The sequence below is a fragment of the Symphalangus syndactylus genome, chromosome X (assembly GCF_028878055.3).
Source record: "Symphalangus syndactylus isolate Jambi chromosome X, NHGRI_mSymSyn1-v2.1_pri, whole genome shotgun sequence".
NCBI lineage: Eukaryota > Metazoa > Chordata > Mammalia > Primates > Hylobatidae > Symphalangus > Symphalangus syndactylus.
Genome location: NC_072447.2, coordinates 155503381 through 155524003, shown reverse-complemented (window position 1 = coordinate 155524003; position 20623 = coordinate 155503381). Strand labels below are relative to the sequence as shown.

The 20623-nt window shown below is 53.8% G+C and overlaps 2 protein-coding genes across 3 annotated transcripts; both read right to left on the bottom strand.

The window, feature by feature from the left end:
- Window positions 1-26: 26 nt before the first annotated feature.
- Window positions 27-3473, bottom strand: PNMA6A (PNMA family member 6A). Its single transcript, XM_055267924.2, is given in 5 exon segments — window positions 27-1897; window positions 1899-2107; window positions 2110-2619; window positions 2622-2909; window positions 3221-3473. Coding segments are annotated over 4 exon segments (1194 nt in total). The 5' UTR covers window positions 2782-2909; window positions 3221-3473; the 3' UTR covers window positions 27-1582.
- An 8369-nt stretch (window positions 3474-11842) lies between these two features.
- Window positions 11843-15947, bottom strand: PNMA3 (PNMA family member 3). Of its 2 annotated transcripts, XM_055268576.2 has the most exons (3): window positions 15637-15913; window positions 13939-15349; window positions 11843-13817 (listed from the first exon to the last, which is right to left on the bottom strand). In XM_055268576.2, the coding sequence occupies exons 2-3, from the start codon at window positions 15241-15243 to the stop codon at window positions 13755-13757; spliced, it is 1368 nt and encodes a 455-aa protein (XP_055124551.1). In that variant the 5' UTR covers window positions 15244-15349; window positions 15637-15913; the 3' UTR covers window positions 11843-13754. The 2 variants fall into 2 exon arrangements, with proteins under 2 accessions (XP_055124551.1, XP_055124550.1); XM_055268575.2 differs by having other exon boundaries at window positions 11843-15349; window positions 15637-15947.
- Between the last annotated feature and the right edge of the window lie 4676 nt (window positions 15948-20623).

The window sequence follows — 20623 nt, the reverse complement described above, 5'->3', positions numbered from 1 at the left end:
TTATTGCAGAAAAAGAAGGTAAACTATCGAATCGGTAACTGTTTATACTGATCAGTCATTGAAATGATAACACTTTTGGATATGTCGAGTTAAATAAAACACATCGTTAAAATTAATTTCACCAGTTGCTTTTAAATAAGGCAAAATTCTTCTAAATAAAGCTACTAAAAGATTTTGAAAACACATAACTATCTCGCATAATGTTTCTATTGGACAATGCAGCCCCTGAGAGGACACTGCCCAGTACAACACAGTGTGGCAGCCTGACATCCCCAAAGCAACCAACGCCTTCTTCTCCCCAATACACACTCCTCCAGAGGGACTTCAATGAGTTGAAGACTGTGCCACAGGCAACCAACTGTGTCAAGGACCAACGGAGAACAAGCTCACACTTATTCAGCCCAGCAGGACCCTGAGTCTGGGAAGCATGGAGTGCCACATCACGTTGTCCCTCAGAAAAACTCTGCTAGCTGGGAAGGAGCCACCTGCACCTGTGAGGCTGCAGAGGGCAGGCTAGGGGCAGGGCAGGTTGTACGTATGCGTGCATGCGTGCGTGTGTGTGCGTGCGTGCGTGTGTGTGTGTTTTGGTGTGTGTGGGGGTGGGGCACAGCCAGACAGAAGCTGAGGAAGTACTGCTCCCCTCGCCCCAGGTAGGGGCAGCCAGCCAGGGAATGGCAGGGTCATATGGCAGGAGGCAGGTGCTAGCCTGGCAGCCCAAGGGCCTGTCGTGGGCTCTGGGCAGGGCAGAGAGCCGTCAGGAGCAGAATCAAAGAGGGCATTGGAGGAAGAAGCTTCTGAGCAGTCAGAGCAGGCCGAGGCCAGTGGGGAGCTGGCCCGAAGCCACAGATTGGGAAGCTTTGGCCCTGCCTGAGGTAGGACGGTAGGGAGGAGCCCCAGGCTCTCCCCGGAGGACACAAGAGGCCCCCGTTGGCCGTGCAGAGCCTGGGCCCTCGGACATCGTGGTGCACAGCAAAGAAGCCCTTCCTGGTTCAAGAGCAGACAATGCTCCCACTCAACCTGTGGAGGTTGTAAGGGACTCGTCCGAGGTCAGCCAGCTGGGAGGCAACCAGGTGGGGAGAAACACACACGGAGACCTCCTCTGCGTCCAGGCCTGTGTTGGAGGCACTCAGCAAGGCTAGCTGTCCTTGGGACTTGTTTCTCAAGAGCCAGTACTACAGCAGGTGCTCTACGGAGGCGTCTGGTCACCAAGCAACTCAGAGCCTTCTGTGAATCTTGATTGCAGCATCTCCAGTCAAGTGCCACCTCACAGTACAGTGCTTCCGTGTTTATCCCTTCAGGTGTCCAACATCTGCTGGGCACGCTGGCTCTGTGCAGTGCCTTCTGCTGGCAATCAGGGGGACCAAGCCAAAAAGATGGTATCAAATGTGGTTATCTGGGTCACCGGGAAGGTGTCACCGGGAAGGTGGTGGTGGGCAGGGCCCCTTGGGGAGAAGTGGGGGGCCCCTGATCCCGATGTGGGATCCAGAGCGCTGCTGCCTGAGAGGAAGAGAGGTGGCCCCGGGGCCCTCGGAGCCTATTTGCCTGGGAAGGACTCGCGCTGGGTTGCCTCCCCAGCCCCAACCTAGTTATCACATTCCTCCAGGACCGGCTTGAGCCCTTCCTGGAGGAGCCCCTCAGCCTTCTGGCCTCCTGCCTGGAGGAGGCCCTCCGGCTCCCGGCCAGGACCTCCTGGGACCGCCTCTACTTTAGTGCTGGCTCTGGCAACAACCTGGGCACCAGCCCGGGCACCGGTCCCTTCCTCTGTCTGGGCTCTCACGCTCCTGGCTAGACTGGCCTCCCATGCCTCAGACTCCCGAACGAGCCCCAGCATCTCCAGGAAACTTGGAGACCTCCCGGCCATTCTCAGCTTCCTCAGTGCTTCATCCAAAGGCTCAGTAAAGGTGGGCCCTGGTGAGCATCTGCCTCAGGCGCACGCGGTCGGCGGATGCTCTGGCTAGGGCCTCCTTCTCCATGGCCTTCTGCAGCAGCACTTTCAGCCGCAACACGAAAGCTGAGAGACGCTCACCTGACTGCTGCTGAGCGGTCAGACACTTCACCCGGATGGTCGCCTGGGACTCGTTGTCTCCAAACACCTGGACCATGGCCACAGACAGTCCTGTGCCGTCCTGGCGGAGTTCTCCGCCAGGAGCGCGTGCACGAGCTGCAGGGCGGTCCCACGCAAGGCTTCCAGCAGCCTCCTCCTCCTCTCCCTTTCCGAGACCCCCTGCCACACATGCAGCATGTCGGTGGTGTGGTCTAGCCAGACCTCAAAGGACTCCTCCCCTGGGGCTGGCTGGTCCCTCCCGGAAAACACGCCCAGGCTCTGGTATTTCACGGTCTCCACCCAGGGCTGGACCGCCTGACCGATGGATCGGAGCCAGCACACCCGGCGCAGCCCCACGCCCAGGGCGCCGGCCACGCTCTCCACCATCTGCCCCTCTTGCTCCGGGAAGTGGAACACACCACCGAGACCGAGAAACTCCTCGCCTGAGCAACGGGGCACAAAGACCACGTTCCACGGGCCCCCAGTGCCGGGGATTTCCCTGGGGACCAAAGCATAGTTGACTTCCCGGTCGAGCTCGACCAGGGCCGCGGTGGCATGATCCTCCTCTCGAAACACTTGCCTAGCAGTGTAAAGTGTCCCATAGGCCACAGGGCAGCCTCGAGGGACTCTTGGAATTCGGCATCATCACAGTCCTCCGGGATGCCCAGGATGAGCAGGGCCCTACGAGCGTTGACCCCCATCCACCTGCACCAGTCCTGCAGCATCGTCACCGCCATGCCTGCAATTCTGGCCAGTGCCGGGCTGACACGACGGGCAGGATAGGGTTCCCAGCGCGGACCAGGGTGGCACGGGGCGGCGGGGGTGTGGGGGGATGAATTGGGGTAGGAGCCCAGGTCTCCACAGCCTGTGAATGCGAGCGCGCGAGAGCAAGGTTAATGCCCGCCCCCTCCCCACGCCCACGTCCACGTCCACTCCTACCCCCAGCCGCCCTCCTCCCCTGGCCGCGCCTCTGCAGCCAGGCCCCGCCCCTGTCTCGCCCCGCCCCCCCGGGGGGTGGTGGTCCCTGCGGGTCTTGGCCTCATCCCCGCGCCACCCCCAGACCCCGGACCCCGGAGCCCTGCCCCGCAGGCTGCTTCAGTTCTGTTAGGGCGGACAGGCGAGGGGGGGCAGAGTCTCCCGGGACCCAGAGTCCCCCTCCCCGGGTGGGTCTGATACCTTTTCCCGAGACAGGGTCCCTCCTGGTCGGGGTCCCCACAGGGCGCGTCGGGGGCGGGGTCGGGCGCCCTTGGCTCCCCGCGCGGGCGTTCCCTCTGACTGTGCCTCTCCCTCGCTCGCTCGGCGCTTGGGCCAGTGCGCCGGCGCCTGCTCGCAGCCGCTCTTTGCAGTGCCGTCACGCGGCCGCGGTGCGGCGGCGGTGCAGAGCGGACCCCTCCGCGTCGCCTGCCCGGGAGAGCGCAGGGCCGTTGCCGCGAGCGGGTCACGTGACCTGGCTCTCGCCGCCTTCCGGAGCGCCCCAGGACCCCGGGTGACGTCACCTGCTCCTATCCCCTAGCCCCACCCCCACTCCCCTCGCGCCAGCGCCACAGGTCCCGGGAACACAGGCGCCAGCCCACCCCCGCCCCCACCGGGGTGTCCAAAGGTCTGTGGGCCGCAGGTCCCCGCGCCTTTGGCTCTCACCACAGCGGTTCCTGGTCCAGGCCTCTGCCCCTCCCGCACGTGCCCCGGAGGCGCCAGCGGGGCGAGGGGTCTGCACCCCTGCGTGCCCACCAGAGGGCCAGGGAGTGGTCTGAGGTGCACCCGGCAGCTCTGCGTTCTGGCCAGGGTCAGGGAACCGGGTACTGGGGCCTGTTCACCTGCTCTTGTCCTCCCCCTCCCCGTCCAGGACTGGTCCTCTGGCTGGCAAGGCCAGGCGAGGCCAGGGGCACCTGGTGCGGGTGCCATTCGGTGGAGGAGATGCCCCAGGCGCTCACGCAGCTCACGCACACCATCCTACGGAGGGTCTGCCATCTCCCCGCTGCCCATCCCGCTCCAGGGACCCGCAGCCCTCCTGCCGAAGCACTTTGCTGCCCTAGTGCCAGGAGCCAGCACCGAGGAGGGTGACCCAGCACCCAAGTATGCCCGGGCCTTGTCCGTTTTGCAGCCGCAAGTCCCGAGTCTGGGTCTCTGCCTGAGTGCGTGCCTGGAAAGGTAGTCCGCGGGGAGTGGGCTACTCCATTTGTCCCCTGCCCCCTGTGCCCTCACCAGCCTGATGGGCTCTGGGACATTGCTCTCTTGGCCCTGGGGGCAGCATGGGTGTTGTACCTCCCTGGAGACTCCGTCTGTCAGGGCCTGAGTCAGCCTTCCATAGGTCCTTCCCCAGTCCTCTGCTGCCGGGGCTAGACACTGCACCAAGGCAGAGCAGCCTCCGCTCAAAACAGAGATTCTGCGCCTGTGGATCTGACCACCCTGCACCTGACCCATCACAGGAGGCTGGGGCCATGTGAACAGCATCTCCACCAGGCAGGTGGCAAACAGGTTCCCACGGGGTCACACCTCTGGGTGTCGTTCCCTCATCCCCTTCTCTTTCCTTGTCTGACCTCCTGTTTGGCAACTTGCTGGCCAAGGTTTCCCCCAAGCGTCCAGCTCGCCCAAGCTCCTTGCTGAATCATAGCCGCAGAGTATTTGTCTATGACCCTGTGGATGGACATTCCGGTCCTTCCCACTGTTTGGCTGTTGCAGACACTGCTGCCAGTGGCATCCCGCGTGCCTGTCTGAACCACCACCGTCAGCCAGAAAGACTGGGGTGCACAGCAGGCAGTGGCTCTGCTGGGACTTGAGCTGTGCCCATCAACGCCACAACCGAGCATTGCTCATCTGTGACCTCCGGTGCGTGGCTGAACCCATGTTCCCTCGCACTGGCAGCATGGGAGTGGTCCTGGGTTCCTACAGCCCGAGCAGCCTTTGGTCTTGTCCAGCCTCGCCCGCCCACCACCACCTTCCCGGTGACACCTTCCCGGTGACCCAGATAACCACATTTGATACCATCTTTTTGGCTTGGTCCCCCTGATTGCCAGCAGAAGGCACTGCACAGAGCCAGCGTGCCCAGCAGATGTTGGACACCTGAAGGGATAAACACGGAAGCACTGTACTGTGAGGTGGCACTTGACTGGAGATGCTGCAATCAAGATTCACAGAAGGCTCTGAGTTGCTTGGTGACCAGACGCCTCCGTAGAGCACCTGCTGTAGTACTGGCTCTTGAGAAACAAGTCCCAAGGACAGCTAGCCTTGCTGAGTGCCTCCAACACAGGCCTGGACGCAGAGGAGGTCTCCGTGTGTGTTTCTCCCCACCTGGTTGCCTCCCAGCTGGCTGACCTCGGACGAGTCCCTTACAACCTCCACAGGTTGAGTGGGAGCATTGTCTGCTCTTGAACCAGGAAGGGCTTCTTTGCTGTGCACCACGATGTCCGAGGGCCCAGGCTCTCTCTGCACGGCCAACGGGGGCCTCTTGTGTCCTCCGGGGAGAGCCTGGGGCTCCTCCCTACCGTCCTACCTCAGGCAGGGCCAAAGCTTCCCAATCTGTGGCTTCGGGCCAGCTCCCCACCGGCCTCGGCCTGCTCTGACTGCTCAGAAGCTTCTTCCTCCAATGCCCTCTTTGATTCTGCTCCTGACGGCTCTCTGCCCTGCCCAGAGCCCACGACAGGCCCTTGGGCTGCCAGGCTAGCACCTGCCTCCTGCCATATGACCCTGCCATTCCCTGGCTGGCTGCCCCTACCTGGGGTGAGGGGAGCAGTACTTCCTCAGCTTCTGTCTGGCTGTGCCCCACCCCCACACACACCAAAACACACACACACGCACACACACACACACACACACACGCACGCATGCACGCATACGTACAACCTGCCCTGCCCCTAGCCTGCCCTCTGCAGCCTCACAGGTGCAGGTGGCTCCTTCCCAGCTAGCAGAGTTTTTCTGAGGGACAACGTGATGTGGCACTCCATGCTTCCCAGACTCAGGGTCCTGCTGGGCCGAATAAGTGTGAGCTTGTTCTCCGTTGGTCCTTGACACAGCTGGTTGCCTGTGGCACAGTCTTCAACTCACTGAAGTCAAGTCCCTCTGGAGGAGCGTCGGTGGGGCGTTGGTTGTGGAGGCCAGTGGCAGTGGGCTGGGTGGTGCCATGGGGCTCAGGGCACAACTGCATTGGTGGTCAGTCCTCTCTGCCTTGGTTCAGGATTGAAATGGCCTTCATAGCAAGCTCAGCCCTGTGCTTGCTCCCAGTGAGCTTGTGGGCAGCTAGATGCCATCAGCATCTTTCCTCCCACAGCTGCCTTCCAGCTCCCTTCCTTCCCGTGTGTGCCACTGGCTCTCCCGACCCATGGGGCACACTCACTCTCCTCCCGAAGAGACAGTGTCATCTGGGCATGGCTGGCCCTTTCTGCCAGGAGTCCAGGGATTCCTGTCAGAGGCCCCTGCTCCCGCTCTTTCTGCCCTGGAGCCTGCCGGGCCTCCTCACTTTGACTTTGGAGTTTGGATGGTGACTCAGCAGTCAACCAGCATTCAGGGGAAGGGCCACGGTTTCCGGGAGAGAAGCCCGCAGATGGCTGCAACCTGGTCCCAGGGAGTCGTGTCCCTGTCCTCTCCTGGAGGACTCCGGGGTCCTGGCTTCCCAGGTGCTATGTGTGTTGAACGGTGTCTCATATCACATATCAGAGTGAATTTTGGGACCATGGTTGCCAAGGAAATATCATGGTTTGGCTGGAGTTGGCCCCGTAAGTGTTCTGTGCTGTGTTTTTCTGTTGCCTGCTTCCAAATTATTCTGTGAAGTTCAGGCCATTCGTCTATGTCCTTTTGGTTGGTTCTGTGGAAGATAGTTTCCTCGTTGGTCTAGTTAGCCACAATAAAAAGATGCCCATGGTTTTCTCAAATCATGAGTTTGTGAGCACTGGGCAGTGATCAAGTTCCCTGGGGGATGCCACAATAAATTTTCCCTGTAGGCAAGACTTTAGGAGCAAACCAATAGGATAGCTCACAGTCATAGCTCACAGCAAGCAAGTTGCCTGCTTGAAGGATGGGCCTATGCTGTGAAAGTGTGTTGGAGCTGAGCATATCAGGGTTCCCTAAAGGGATAGAACTAATGGGAGATATATATATATATTTATATATATGGGAGTTTATTAAGTATATATATATATATATATATATATGTATATATGTGGGAGTTTATTAAGTATTAACTTACATGATCACAAGATCCCACAATAGGCTGTCTGTAAGCTTGAGGAGCAAGGAGAGCCTGAGTCTCAAAACTGAAGAACTTGGAGTCCGATGTTTAAGGGCAGGAAGCATCCAGCATGGGAGAAAGATGCAGGCTGGAAGACTAGGCCAGTGTCTCTTTTCACATTTTTCTGCCTGCTTTATATTCTAACCTCGATGGCAGCTGATTAGATTGTGCCCACCCAGTTTAAGGGTGAGTCTGCCTTTCCCAGCCCACTGACTCAAATGTGAATCTCCTTTGGCAACACCCTCACAGACACACCCAGGAACCATACTTTGTATCCTTCAATCCAATCAAGTTGACAGTATTAACCATCACACTGAGCTGGGCTGAACTGTGCCTCCTTGAGGACATACCACACTTTCTGGTAGAAATAAGGCTTTTAAGGGTGTCAGCTCAGAGGAGAGAAGGCAGCCAGCAGCACATGGCCTCCGGAAGATCCCAGGCCCTCCCTCTTGTGACATAATGTGACCCCGTGGCCTGGAGTTTTGGATGGGGGGGACGGGAAGAAGGTGAGTAGTGCTAGCTGACAAGAGCTACCTCTAGGGACTTTTTGATGATCAGTCAAAACTCTAGTTTCCCATGGGGAAATGTGGCTCAAGACTGGAAAGAGACCCTGTCCATCAGAAATCTCCTTGTCTCCTGGCTCTGGTGTCTCTCCAACCTCAGCAGATGAGAGCACTCAGTAGTCCCTGGATTTAGCCAACATCTCGACCTCTGTAGCCACCTCTGGTGTATACAAATGCCCCCTCCAAGCTATCTCTACCACTGCTTCCTCGCTGACTTTTCTAGTTAACAGACATGAGCAGGTCATTCCTATCCTTCACAAATCTCAGGGCAGTGGTCATTCCCTGAAGACCCAGGTGCCTTGCTGCACTTCTAGGGCAGAAGTCCAAAGTCGTTAGCAAAGTACTTAGCATTACAGACCCTTCGTGGCCCAGTCTGACCTCCCTATGGAGCTACTGTCTTCTCCTTGCCTCTCTGTCCATCACCCTGGGACCCAGCCACACTAACTTTCACTACAGCCTCCAAATATCTACAGATCATTCAACCCCATTCATCAAAGAGTGAGTGCCTTGGCTGTGGAGAGCTCACCAGGACTGCAAGTTTTGAGAGAAGGGAAACCAGTGATGTAGGGCCAAAGATCAGCCCAGATATTGGCTTAGAAGCACTTACAGTCTATGGCAAAGCAAAGGAAGAATGCAAACAGCATGTGGCACTTTCACTGAGTTGTGGGATTGAATGCCACTGAGGTTTCTAGAATTTGCAGTCACTATACAGAAGAGAAGGGAAATGAGCAAAGAAAGAGCTCCAGAGCACCTCACAAAGTTCCCACTGAGTCTTTGGCTGCATACTAAGCTCTGCTCAGATAGAGACACCACAAGGTTGAGCACAGAACACCTCCAAAGCTGTGAGCTGGACAACTGTCAAAGCTCACACAGTGTTCAGAGATGTTCAACTTCCCACCAGCCACAGTGGAGAGACCACATTGAAATAGCTGGGCATTCAGTACAGAGCCTAGAAATGCCACACCTCAGGAGCAAGTCTAAGGTAGAATGAGAACCCACATTAACAAAGTTTAAAAACAAGGCTTCAAAGGCTTATGCTGGTCTGTAAGTAAACAAACTGCCTGCTGGAACAACTCAACACAGAATTAATGGAAACAAGAAGAACAAGATATTTTACATCCTAACCTAAAATATCCAGCTTTTACACAAAAACTTCTAGACATGGGAAGGAGAAAAATGTGACCCACACCAAGAAGAAAATGTTTCAATAGGCCCAGAAATGGCAAGGACAAAGGGATTAGCAGATGAGAACTTAAAGACAGTTATTAGAAGTAAATGTATTGTTCCAGAATTGAAAGAGAAACATGAAAATGATGAAGAAATTATTAAGGAAGGATCTCAACAGAAAAACAACACCTATAATGGAGAATCAAATGGAAGCTTTAGAAGTGAAACATGTAGAAGAGAGGAGCCCTGTGATAGACCCACAGGTACAAAGTCAAACATTTTTTGACCAACACTCTAAATAAAATCAATGTCAAAAGGAAAGTCTTTTCAAATGCATCTTGACCCCACACCAAAAACTAATTTAGGTACTTTTTTTTTTGAGACAGGAGCTGACTCTGTCGCCTAGGCTAGAGCACAGGCTCAATCTCCTGGGCTCAAGAGATCCTCTCACCTCAGCCTCCCAAGTAGCTGGGATAATAGGCATGCACCACCACACCCAGCTAATTTTTGAGGTTGTTTGTTTGTTTATTTGTTTGTTTTTTGAGGCTAAGGCTGGTCTCAAACTCCTGGGTTCAGGCAATCCTCCCACCTTGGCCTCCCAAAGTGCTGGGATTACAGGTGTGAGCCACAGCATCCAGCCAATATAGGTATATTCTAAGACCTAAATGCAAAAGCTGCAACTACAGAGGTTCTAGAAGAAAACATAGATCAATATGTTTGCAAATGTGGGCCAATGAAAGAGATCTTAGGCAGGACCCAGGCAGTGGTCATTGTAAAAAGAAACAAATGATGCAATGGACTTCATTACAATTAAACCCATCTGCTTATGAACAGACACCATTAAGAATATGCATAAGAAAGACACAACTGGTAAAAAGTGTTCCCAGCACATATATCAAAGTACTTGTATCCAGAGTATTTTAACAACTTGCACAACTCTAATAAAAAATAAAAAATTTTAAGAACCCAGGTAAAAACTAGGCAAGGGACTTGAACAGGCACTTCACTAAGGAAGACAGATAGCTAATAAGCACACAAAAAAGTGCTCAATATTATTAGTCATCACAGAAATGCAAACTAATGCCACAGTGAGATACCACAATGAGTCACCCAACAGAATTGTTAAAAGTTTAAAGCTGGCAATACAAGATTTTTTGGAGTACCCTAAGAAACGGGCACTGCTCATTGGAGTATAAATTGTCACAATAGCTTTGGAAATCTGTGTGAAGTTTCTTATAAAGTTAAATATACCACTACACTGTGGCCCACCCATTCCGTTCCTAGGTATTTACTCGGGAGAAAGGAAAACAAAAGTCCACAGAGATTCATACGAGGATGTTTCTATCAGCTTTTTTTTTTTTTTTTTTTTTTTTTTTTTTTTTTTTGAGACGGAGTCTCGCTCTGTCGCCCAGGCTGGAGTGCAGTGGCGCCATCTCGGCTCACTGCAAGCTCCGCCTCCTGGGTTCACGCCATTCTCCTGCCTCAGCCTCTCCGAGTAGCTGGGACTACAGGCACCCGCCACCACGCCCGGCTAATTTTTTTGTATTTTTAGTAGAGACGGGGTTTCACTGTGGTCTTGATCTCCTGACCTCGTGATCCGCCCACCTCGGCCTCCCAAAGTGCTGGGATTACAAGCGTGAGCCACCGCACCCGGCCTCTATCAGCTTTAATCACACAATAACTGTAACACATATCTATTTTTAGATTAGGGACCTTAAAATAGATACTGCACTTGATCGTAGCCAAAAGGCCAAGAAGCCATGTGAACCTTAAAAATAGGAATGTGCCAGGGGTCAGAAATGGATGATTAGCTAGTAGGCCCAGCTCTAGGGCCATCAGCCTAGAGGCAACAAAAGTCTCACTGCTGTTTTGTGGCAAAGAAACTTCTACCTCTCTCTGCCTTCTTTCCAACTCTCTTGATCCCTTAAAGAAAAAAAAAAAATCACCCAACATTTACACTCACATGAAAATTCACACACCCTCTCATAAACTGTCTCATACACACTAACACACATACTCACACATACACCCACCCTTTCCACACATTCACGCATATGCACACACACTCAAACTCATAAACATTAACACACTCTGAAACACATATTCACTCATGTACACACTCAACAACACAGTCACCCACACATTCACTGTCATACACACATTCACACACCATCTCACTCACATATTCACATACTTTTACTAACACACATACACGTTAAACACATAAACATATTTGAGCACTAACACACACACACAAAAACTGATGCATACTTACACTCAAATACACACATTAACATATTCACACACCATCTCACACACGTATTCACACATTCACTGACATGTCACACACAAACTCACTCTCCTACACTCACTCTCACAAAATCACTAGTACACATACTCACACATATTCACCATCTCACACACACTCACAGAGATGGGCCTGGTTTTGATGCTCCAGGTGTGGAAGCCCTGAGCCCCCAGTAGTGATACAAGGGATCCTGGGGCCACTGGTCCAGCCTGCTGTCCCTCACCCTTCCTTAAATGTGTTATTCATTTCTGAGAAGCTCAACCAGTGCCCTGAGGACCCAACCAGCCACTACCTGGGCCTACCAGTATCCTGTCTACTGGGACTATCCAGCCTGCTCAGCTGGGTTTCTTTTCCTGGGTCCGTGGGCAGTGAACCCTAGCTCATGACCAACATGCGCAGATAGGGCATTCCACAATGCCTCGTAGACTGAGCCCCAAGTATACGCCAGTGTTAACAAAGCCACTGTGGCCCTCACTCCACCCCAACCCCATCCCCAGCCAACCTCATCCCCAGTTTCCCACAGCAGAGGTGAGGCCGGCTGGAACACTGAATGAAATTTATTGAAGAGAAACATGTACTGAAACCGTTGAAGAGAAGGGAATCACAACACAGAGAGAAACTGCAAAAGGCCACTACAGGACACAGGTCCCACACAGGTCCCGGGCCCCCTCCCCCTGAGGTTCCTGGCAAGATGCCTCATCTGCTCCTACTCCCGCTGCAGCCCCCGCTGCCACCTCCCTCCTTCCTGAGGGCCCCAGGGTCTGCCTCTTGCCAGGACGGTGGACTCTGGCAGTGTCCACTGGCTTTAGGGAGCCCCCTCCCAAGCCCATCTGCTAGGGCAGGGCCCTGCCCTATGGCCCTCACAGGACAGGCACAGGACACTGGAAAACACAGCAGGGAACACCCTAGCAGGTCAAGGAAACTGAGTCACGAGTAACAACAGGGGTGGAACACCAAAGCACGAAGCTCCTCGGGAGCCTCAGGCAGGGCAGCCCCACTCCGTCCTGGGCCCAGTTCTTCCTCCCACAGTCACGGTCACCATCGTGGTCACAGGGTGAGCATCCACCTTGCCCTGGCGCTTCCTTCCCGCCATCTCCTGGGACTGCGCTGGGGGCCTCCGGGGAGGAGCTGCTCAGAGAAGAACACGCAGCTCCACAAGAACAAGCAGCCCCTGGCCTAGACCTACACAGGGAAAGCAGAGGTGGTGCCAGGACGCGGGACAGCAGTGAGCAGAGCCTGGGCTCACAGGAAGCTCACAGCATGTGCCCTGGGCCCAGGGGCGGCCACCTGGGTGGGTGCATAGCACGCTACTTTGCGCAGGAACAACGGCTAGCGGTGGGTGGGCAGCTGCTGGATGCGTGGGTCACTACAGGGGCCTACACAGGTGAGGATGAGCTTCCTGGAACAGGGGGCAGCCTGTCCCGGGAACGGTGAGTTGGGGGACCCCTCTTGGGAGACCCAGGCATCTGGCACCCTTGAGAGGGCCTCTTTCTCCCTGTCATCTCCCAGCTCAGAGCTAGGGGAGTTTGGGACAGACATCTTCAGGTGCCTCCACCCAGGCCACAGCTGGCTGCTTAGGGGATGCCTCCAGGCTGGATTCCCCAAGGTGGCAGGGTTGGGGCTGGCCTTGGCATCGGCATCTGTTGAGTTGCTTTGGCCATGGCAGCCCCAGGTTCTCCTTGCCTGATCTCTCCAGGAGTCTGGTGGCCCTGTACAGAAACAAGCAGAAGAAACAAAACCCCACCAAGTCCTCCCTCTTCCTCCTCCTCCTTTGCAACAAAGACTTCCCTTCACAGCCACCCTGGTCCAAGCCAACTGTGAGGGCACTGGCCTGCCGGGTACCCAGTACCCCTGCTGGGGGTCTTCTCATCAATCTTTGGTCTCCTTGCCTGCACAACCTCTGGCTGGCACTGGGCTCCCAGGGCCTTAGGGTCTCCTGTCCTCACTGGCACAGGGCCTCCAGGGTGCTGCCTTCCTGGGGCTCCCCTAGTGCAGTGTAGATGATCCTGAAGACGGGATGGACCCTGTGGCCTCCCCTGCAGGGCTTTACCTCTGCCCCCCAGCTCTTCCTCACCAGCCCTGGCACCTTCTGGCAAGGGCAGGCCCCAGGTAGGCTCCTCCAGGTCCCATGTGGCCTGGGGGCCAGTGGGCATGTTCAGCTCAAAGTCCACAGGGTGGGTATTTAGGGGTGGTTGGATGAGCAGGACAGAACCCCCGGCCCCACCTTCTTCAGCATCTGCTTCGTTGGGGTCCCCATCTGAGGCCCAGGCACCCCATGTGCTGGATGCAGTGGCTCCCTGCTTTCCTCTCCAGCACCTCTTCGGGGACCTGGACCTGACCCCCACTGAGCCTGTTGCCAGTTGGTCTTGCTTGCTGAAGTCCCTTCCAGCTGGCAGAGAGTGACAAGGCTTGGCCTTGGTCTGGCTGCCCTGTCCCTCTGCCCCACTCAACTCATCTGCTGTTTGTCTGGGCTTCTCTTTCCCCTCCTTCCAATATCTCTTTTGTCTCCTTGGCCTGTGGTAGGAAATGTTGCCCTGTTCTCCCGAGCCTACTTGGCCTTGGACTTGGGATGGCTCTTGTCCCAAGCCCAGTTCCCGTTTCCCGACTCAATTGCAGCCTGTTTCTTCTGCTTTACCAAGAGCAGGTTGGAGGGGTTGATGCACTGTACCCTGATGTGGCCGTCTTCCCCACAGCTATAGCAGAATGTGTGGCGTTTCCGTTTTCTTGAGCCTCGGGAGCCAGCCCTTGCCACACCACCCCTTCGGTGTTGGCCTCTGCCCCTCCGGCGCCGGTAGCCCTGGGAAGGCCTCGCATCAAAACTGTTGCCAGAGGCAGGGAGAGGTACTGCCCCAACCCCAGTGATCCTGGCAGGTGGCCTCGGGGCTACTTCCAGCCCCTCCAGGCTCTCCCTATCTGGACCTAAAGTGGCCTCCCATTCCTCCTCCTCACGCAGGAGCTTCACCAGGGCCAGGAAACCAGGAGGCTTCCTTCGCTGTTTCATCAGCTTAAGCTTATCTCGGAGTTTGTCAGGAAGGGTGGCCCCACTTAAGACTCGTTTCAGGCGAGTCTGATTCACGTTTCTACGTGATACCACATTGTTTTCTACAGCTCTTTGGAGCAGGGGTTCCAAACGTAACACAAAGCTAGATACTTTCTCTCCTGCCTCCTGATAGGCCTTACACAACTTCACCTGGGCAATTTTATGGCTCTCCACAGGTCCGAACACCTGCTGCAAGGCAGCCAGGCACTCCTCCACAGTTATGGAAGCATTGCTGGCCCGGAGCCCACTGACCACCTGGAGAGCAGGGCCCCGTAAGCATTCCATCAGCCTCCGCCTCTTTTCCCCCTCGGGCACCTGCCACATCTGCAGCATCTCAGTGGTGTGCTCAAGCCAGGCATCAAAGGCCAGTGCACCTGGGATGGATATGGTGTTCCCAGAAAACACTCTGAGTTCTCGGTACAACATTTGTTCTAGCAGAGGCTGCACTGCTGCCCCCAGAGTCTGGGCCCAGGTCCAGAACTCTGGTGATATAGTCACTCTTGGAGCCGAACAATTGGTGTCCGACCCGAGGACTCGATTCATATCTGACACGGTCCGCCTCTCCTCCTCTAAGAAGCGGTTCAGTCTGTTGAGAAATTCCCCATCTGAGTTACGGGGTTTTACAATCACTTCCCAGGGCCCCCCCTTTCCTGGTATTTCCCTTGGGAGCAAAGCATAGTCGATATCTTGTGCCAGCTCCAGTAGAATCGCCTGGGCGTTCTCCTCCCTCCTAAACATCCTGCCAATCACCCTGTATCTGCCCAGGTGCCTGCAAGCCTCCTGGAGTGTCTCCTCAAACTCATCCTCGCCACAGTCCTCGGGGATCCCCAGGATGAGCATGCACCTCTGGGTGTTCAGGTGCTCCCCCCGACACCAGTCCTGTAACAAGGTCAACGGCATGTCCTCGAATCTCTGCAGATACTAATTTGGGGGGAGTGATCAGGGCGTGAGGCACATATCTGGATCAACTCCTAGGGTGATCGCAGAAGGCCCAGGTCTCCACAGCCTGTGAATGCGAGCAGGGCGACAGCGAGGTTAATGCCCACCTCTCCGCACCCCCACCCCCAGCCGCCCTCCTCCCCTGGCGGCGCCTCTGCAGCCAGGCCCCGCCCCTGCCCAGCCCCCCACCCCCACCCCCCGTGGGGTCTCTGCGGGCCTCAGCCCCCTCCGCGCGCCGCCCCAGGACCCTGGACCCCTGCCCTGCAGGCTGCTTCAGTTCTGATAGGGCGGACAGGCGAGGGGCGGCGGAGTCTCCCGGGGCCCAGCGTCTCCCTCCCCAGGTGGGTCTGTTACCTTCTCCTGGGGCAAGGTCCCTTCTGGTCGGGGTCCCCACAGGGCTCTCCGGGGGCTATGCGCGGCGGCGGCGGCGGACGGGGGTCGGGCGCCCCTGGCTCCCAGCGCGGACGTTCGCTCAGACTGTGGCTCTCCCTCGCTCGCGCAGCACGTGGGCCAGTGCGCCGGCGCCTGCTCGCCGCGGCTCTCTGCAGTGCGGACACGGGGCGGGGGCGCGGCGGCGGTGCAGCGCGGACCCCTCCGCGTCGTCCGGGAGACCGCAGGGCCATTGGCGCGGACGGGTCACGAGGCCGGGCTCTCGCCGCCGCCCCTGGGGGCCCCAGGTCCCCGGGTGACGTCACCTGCTCCTCTCCCCTAGCCCCCCCGCCACGGGGGCCCCCGGGCCCCCGGGCACACAAGCGCCCGCCCACCCCCACCCCCACCCCCACTGCGGTGTCCAAAGGTCTGTGGCGGCCAGTCCCCGTGCCTTTGGCTCTCACCACAGCGGTTCCTGGTCCCGGCTCCTGCCCCTCCCGCACGTGCCACGGAGGTGCCAGCGGGGCGAGGGGTCTGCACCCCAGCGTGCCCACCATAGGGCCAGGGGGTGGTCTGAGGCGCGCCAGGCAGCTCTGCATTATGGCCAGGGTCAGGGAGCCGGGTTCTGGGGCCTGTTCACCTGCTCTTGTCCTCCCGCTCCCTGTCCAGGACTGGTCCTCTGGCTGGCGAGGCCAGGCGAGGCCGGGGCACCTGGTGCGGGTGCCATTCCGTGCAGGAGATGCCCCAGGCACTCATGCAGGTCACGCACACCACCCCAAGGAGGGTCCGCCATCTTCCCGCTGTCCCTCCCGCTGCTGGGACCTGCAGCCCTCCGGCCAAAGCGCTTCGCTGCCCAGGTACCAGCGGACAGGTTTACCAGGACCTTTCCGGTTTTGCGCGCTGCAAATCTAGTGACTCGGGAAACCACTTCCAGGACTTGGAGCCCAATCCCTTGGACCTGCCCTTCCTTGGCAGCCGTGCACCGTGGGTTCTATTGTATCCGTTTGATCCCAGGGCAGCAGCCAAATGAAGAAGGGAGTGACTGCCCCTCAGGCAGTGGGCCCAGGTGTTCTGTGGGTCCTGCCTGCTCTGCCAGCCGCATGCTCAACTCTTATTCACACAGCTTCAGCTCCTCTCCAAACACACGAAGAGGGGCTTGTGGTTGATTTTCAGGCCAGGTTCACCCATCCAGCCAAGTCTGGGAGGCCACCTTGCTGTGAGTGGGGCACAAAACTGTCCACTGACTTCCTGCTCCACCCTGAGTTGGTCAATGTTCTGCTCGTCAGCCTGGCACTTGTCAGGGACCAAGAAGAAATGGCCCCAAGGGCTTTTTCCTGGTCAGACAGAATTCCTAAAACATCTTTACAGGAGTTATTTCATTTGCTCCTCATCAGAACTCTGAGGCAGGTATTAACATTATCCTGATTTGACTCATGAGGCTCAGAGAGATTAAGAGACATTTTCAAGGTCACACACCGTATTGAAGGTAGAATTGAGACTGGATTCTAAATCAGTGCCCATCGGTCTTTGGGTAGAATTGGGACTATTTCTCCTCTGGTTGCTTTATGCCTATTAGAATTGATTTCTCTCATTTTTGTCCATTCACAGTCCCTTGCTTTGTCACTCCAAGGGCTCAACCAGCTTCAGACTGAACCTTCATCTGCCCAACTTGCAGGGGTGGAAACAGAGGTTCAGAGAAGGGACACTACTGGCCCAAGGTCACACAGTGAGTAAATGACAAAGCTTGAGATGTCAAGGGGAGATGCCAAGTATTAGTGCCAAGGCAGAGGGGCATGTCTGGAATGTCTCCGGAAAGAAGCCTGTGAAGTTCCCAGACAGATGCAGTGATCTGTGGATGTTCTGGGCATTGGGAAAAAAGGATTTGGAAACACTGGTATCAAGACAATAGATGTGAATATGTCCAATTTGAAAAGTTTTAGAACTCCTTTATATTGGAGTTAACCTTTGCCCTTGAAACCAGTGGAAATGTCTTAATTACTTTTGCTTCCCCATCTCCTTGCATGGTAGATAACACAGCAGCACCAAAGTTGGGGAACTGATGGATAAACATTATTACTTGTAAAGTGAAAAACGTAATAGAGCATGAAGGAAGCAACCTCCACCGGGGTGGCCTTGCCCTGGCTTAGACCAGTAGTGACTATCAGGGTCACAAAAGGGGCAGATTCATGGGCCCCACCTCTGCAATCTGATCTGCTGAGTCTGAAACAGGCCTGGGAATTTTTTAAAGAGTTTCTGGTAATTAAATACTCTATAAAATACATTCTGCAATATTTAACATACAAAACGTACTTAAAAAGTACATCCAGTATTCCTGAAGGTAGTAACTGGATGAAGACATAAAACACTGCCAGTGAGGGTAAGCGCCTGCAGATTCCTTCCCTGTTGTCTCCCACTCTTGTCCTCCATGTGCATTTCTTTGTGCTTTTTCTGCAAATGACTATATCCCTAAAAAATTGTCTTTGTCTCTTTTACACTTGGTAGAAATGATATCATACTATTCATATTCATCACTGTATTAACTACTTATTGTTTGTGAGAATCACCATTTTGATATAAGCAAATTTTATTCCTCAATTTTCACTTCTGTATAGTATTCCATTGTGTGTGTGTGTACCAAAATTTATCAATCCCATTGACAGATATTTAAGTTGTTTCCCATTTTTACTATCAGAAACAATGCTGCTTTAAATATGATTGGAGAGTTCCTCTAAGTTATGTACCTAGCCATGGCATTGCTGAGTCAAAGACTATCTTCAGTATTCAGAGACATTGCCAAATTGTCTTCTGGGTTGCTGTACAAATTTATGTTTACATCAAGCTCTATATCATCACTAACATTTCATATTGTGTGACTTAAATGTTGTTAATCCTAAAGAATGTCAATTGTTGTTGTGCTTTTATGTAGAATTTCTATGATTATGAATTAGATTTAATACCTTGGTTGGGGGGCATTTTTTATTCCTCTTACTTGAAATTCCTATTTTTGTCTCAATTCTCAACTGGGGTGCTTCTCTTTTTTAATTCTTTCATAGGAGTTATTTATTTACTTTGGACATTTCTTCCCATTAAGTTACTATTCCTGCACAACCAGTTACCCAAAACATACTGGCTTAAAACAACCATTTTATTCTGCTCACAATTTTGTAAGTGAGAAATTGAGAGAAGGTTTAGCTGGGCAGTTCACTCATGGGATCTCTCATGTGGTTGCAGTGAGATACGAGTTGAGAATCGAGTCTAAAGACTCAACAGGGCTGGGCACCCAAGATGGTTCATTCGTATGGCTGGCATTGAGTCACACTTTTGGTACTTGCAGCCCAACGCACGCTAATTTTTATAGAAGCTCAGATAACAATAGCTCCTCTGAATCATCATTATTGGATCAATTAAGTTTTTTATTTGGACTTTAAGAAATTTCTCTGGGAAAATACACAAATGGACAGAAATTACTCCTCTTAATTTAAGACTGTTAGGGATTGAATTATGTCTCCCCACACCTCAATTCATATGGTGAAGTCCTAACCCTTAGTACCTCAGAATGTGACCTTATTTGAAAATAGGGTCATTGTAGATGTACTTAGTTAACATGAAATCATGCTGGAGTAGTGTGGGCCCCTAATCCAATGTGACAAGTGTCCTTATAGCAAGGAAATTTGAACACAGAAACATGAAGATGCTCAGGGAGAACACCATGTGAAGATGAAGGCAGAGATTGGGGTGATGCTTCCACAAACCAGTGAATGCCAAAGATTGGCAGTAAAGCCCCAGAAGCTAGGAGAAAGGTCCCTGAGCAGATTCTCCCTCACCACTCTCAGAAGGAACCAACACTGACAATGCTTTGATGGTCTTCTGGCCTCCAGAAATGTGAGACATTCCGTTTCTATTGCTTTAGCCACCTAGTGTGGTACTTTGGTACAGTAACCCTAGAAAACTAATAAAAAGATTAAACTGCAAATCTTCTAATGGTGAAAAATGCTGAAAGGTTTCTGAAATGGAATCTGGAATAGATGGCGTGACTATTTAATAATGAGGATACATGAGAGCCAGAGGAGAGCAAAGGAATGACTTATAAGATTAAAAAAAAAAAAAAAAAAAAGAATCTGGAAGTAAAGAGACAAGAACGACTCCCGGGAGTGGCCAAAGCCCGTTCACCACTGCATCCCTCCCTCAGAGCCTATGTCCCACCACTATCGCCACTGTCCCCAAGAGAAAGGCTGAAGAGGATGCTAAAGGAGATAAATCCAACATGAAAGACAAACCACAGAAAAGATCCAAGAGGTTGTCTGCTAAACCTGCCTCTCCAAAGCCAGAGTCTAAGCCTAAAGAGGCCCCTGCAAAAAAGTGAGTGAAGGTACCCATAGGGAAAAGGGTAAATGCTGATGCTGGCAAGGAGGGGAATAACCCTGCAGAAAATGGACATGACAAAACAGAACAGGCACAGAAAGCTGAAGGTCCTGGAGATGCCACGTGAAGTGTCTGCATTTTTGATAACTGTGTACTTCTGGTGACTAAAGAGTTTGAAATACTATTTTTTTATCGAGTTTTATAAAAATTCAGAATTTTGTTTTACCTTTTTTAAGCTATGTTGTTAGCACACAGAGCACTTCATTGTTGTTTGGGGGGAAAGGGGGCATAGGTCACTAATAGAATGTCTATGAAGCTGGATTGATGTGGGGAAAACACATTTCCCTTCTAGGTTTGAGAGACTTCCTGTTGGTTCCCAAGAGGAGGGATTCCCTGACTTTGACACACATGGCCACCTTGGCACAAAAGCCTTGGTATGGAAAAACAAATTGTTTTTATGTCCTCTTCTCCCTTTCCACCTTTCATCATAGACTTAACTCACTTAAACCCAGACACCTGTTGGGACCTGAACCCAAATAATTGGTTACCAGTGTGTCAGGCAATCTGGACTTTCCAGTGATGCCACTGAGATGGTGCCCCTCAAAAGAGC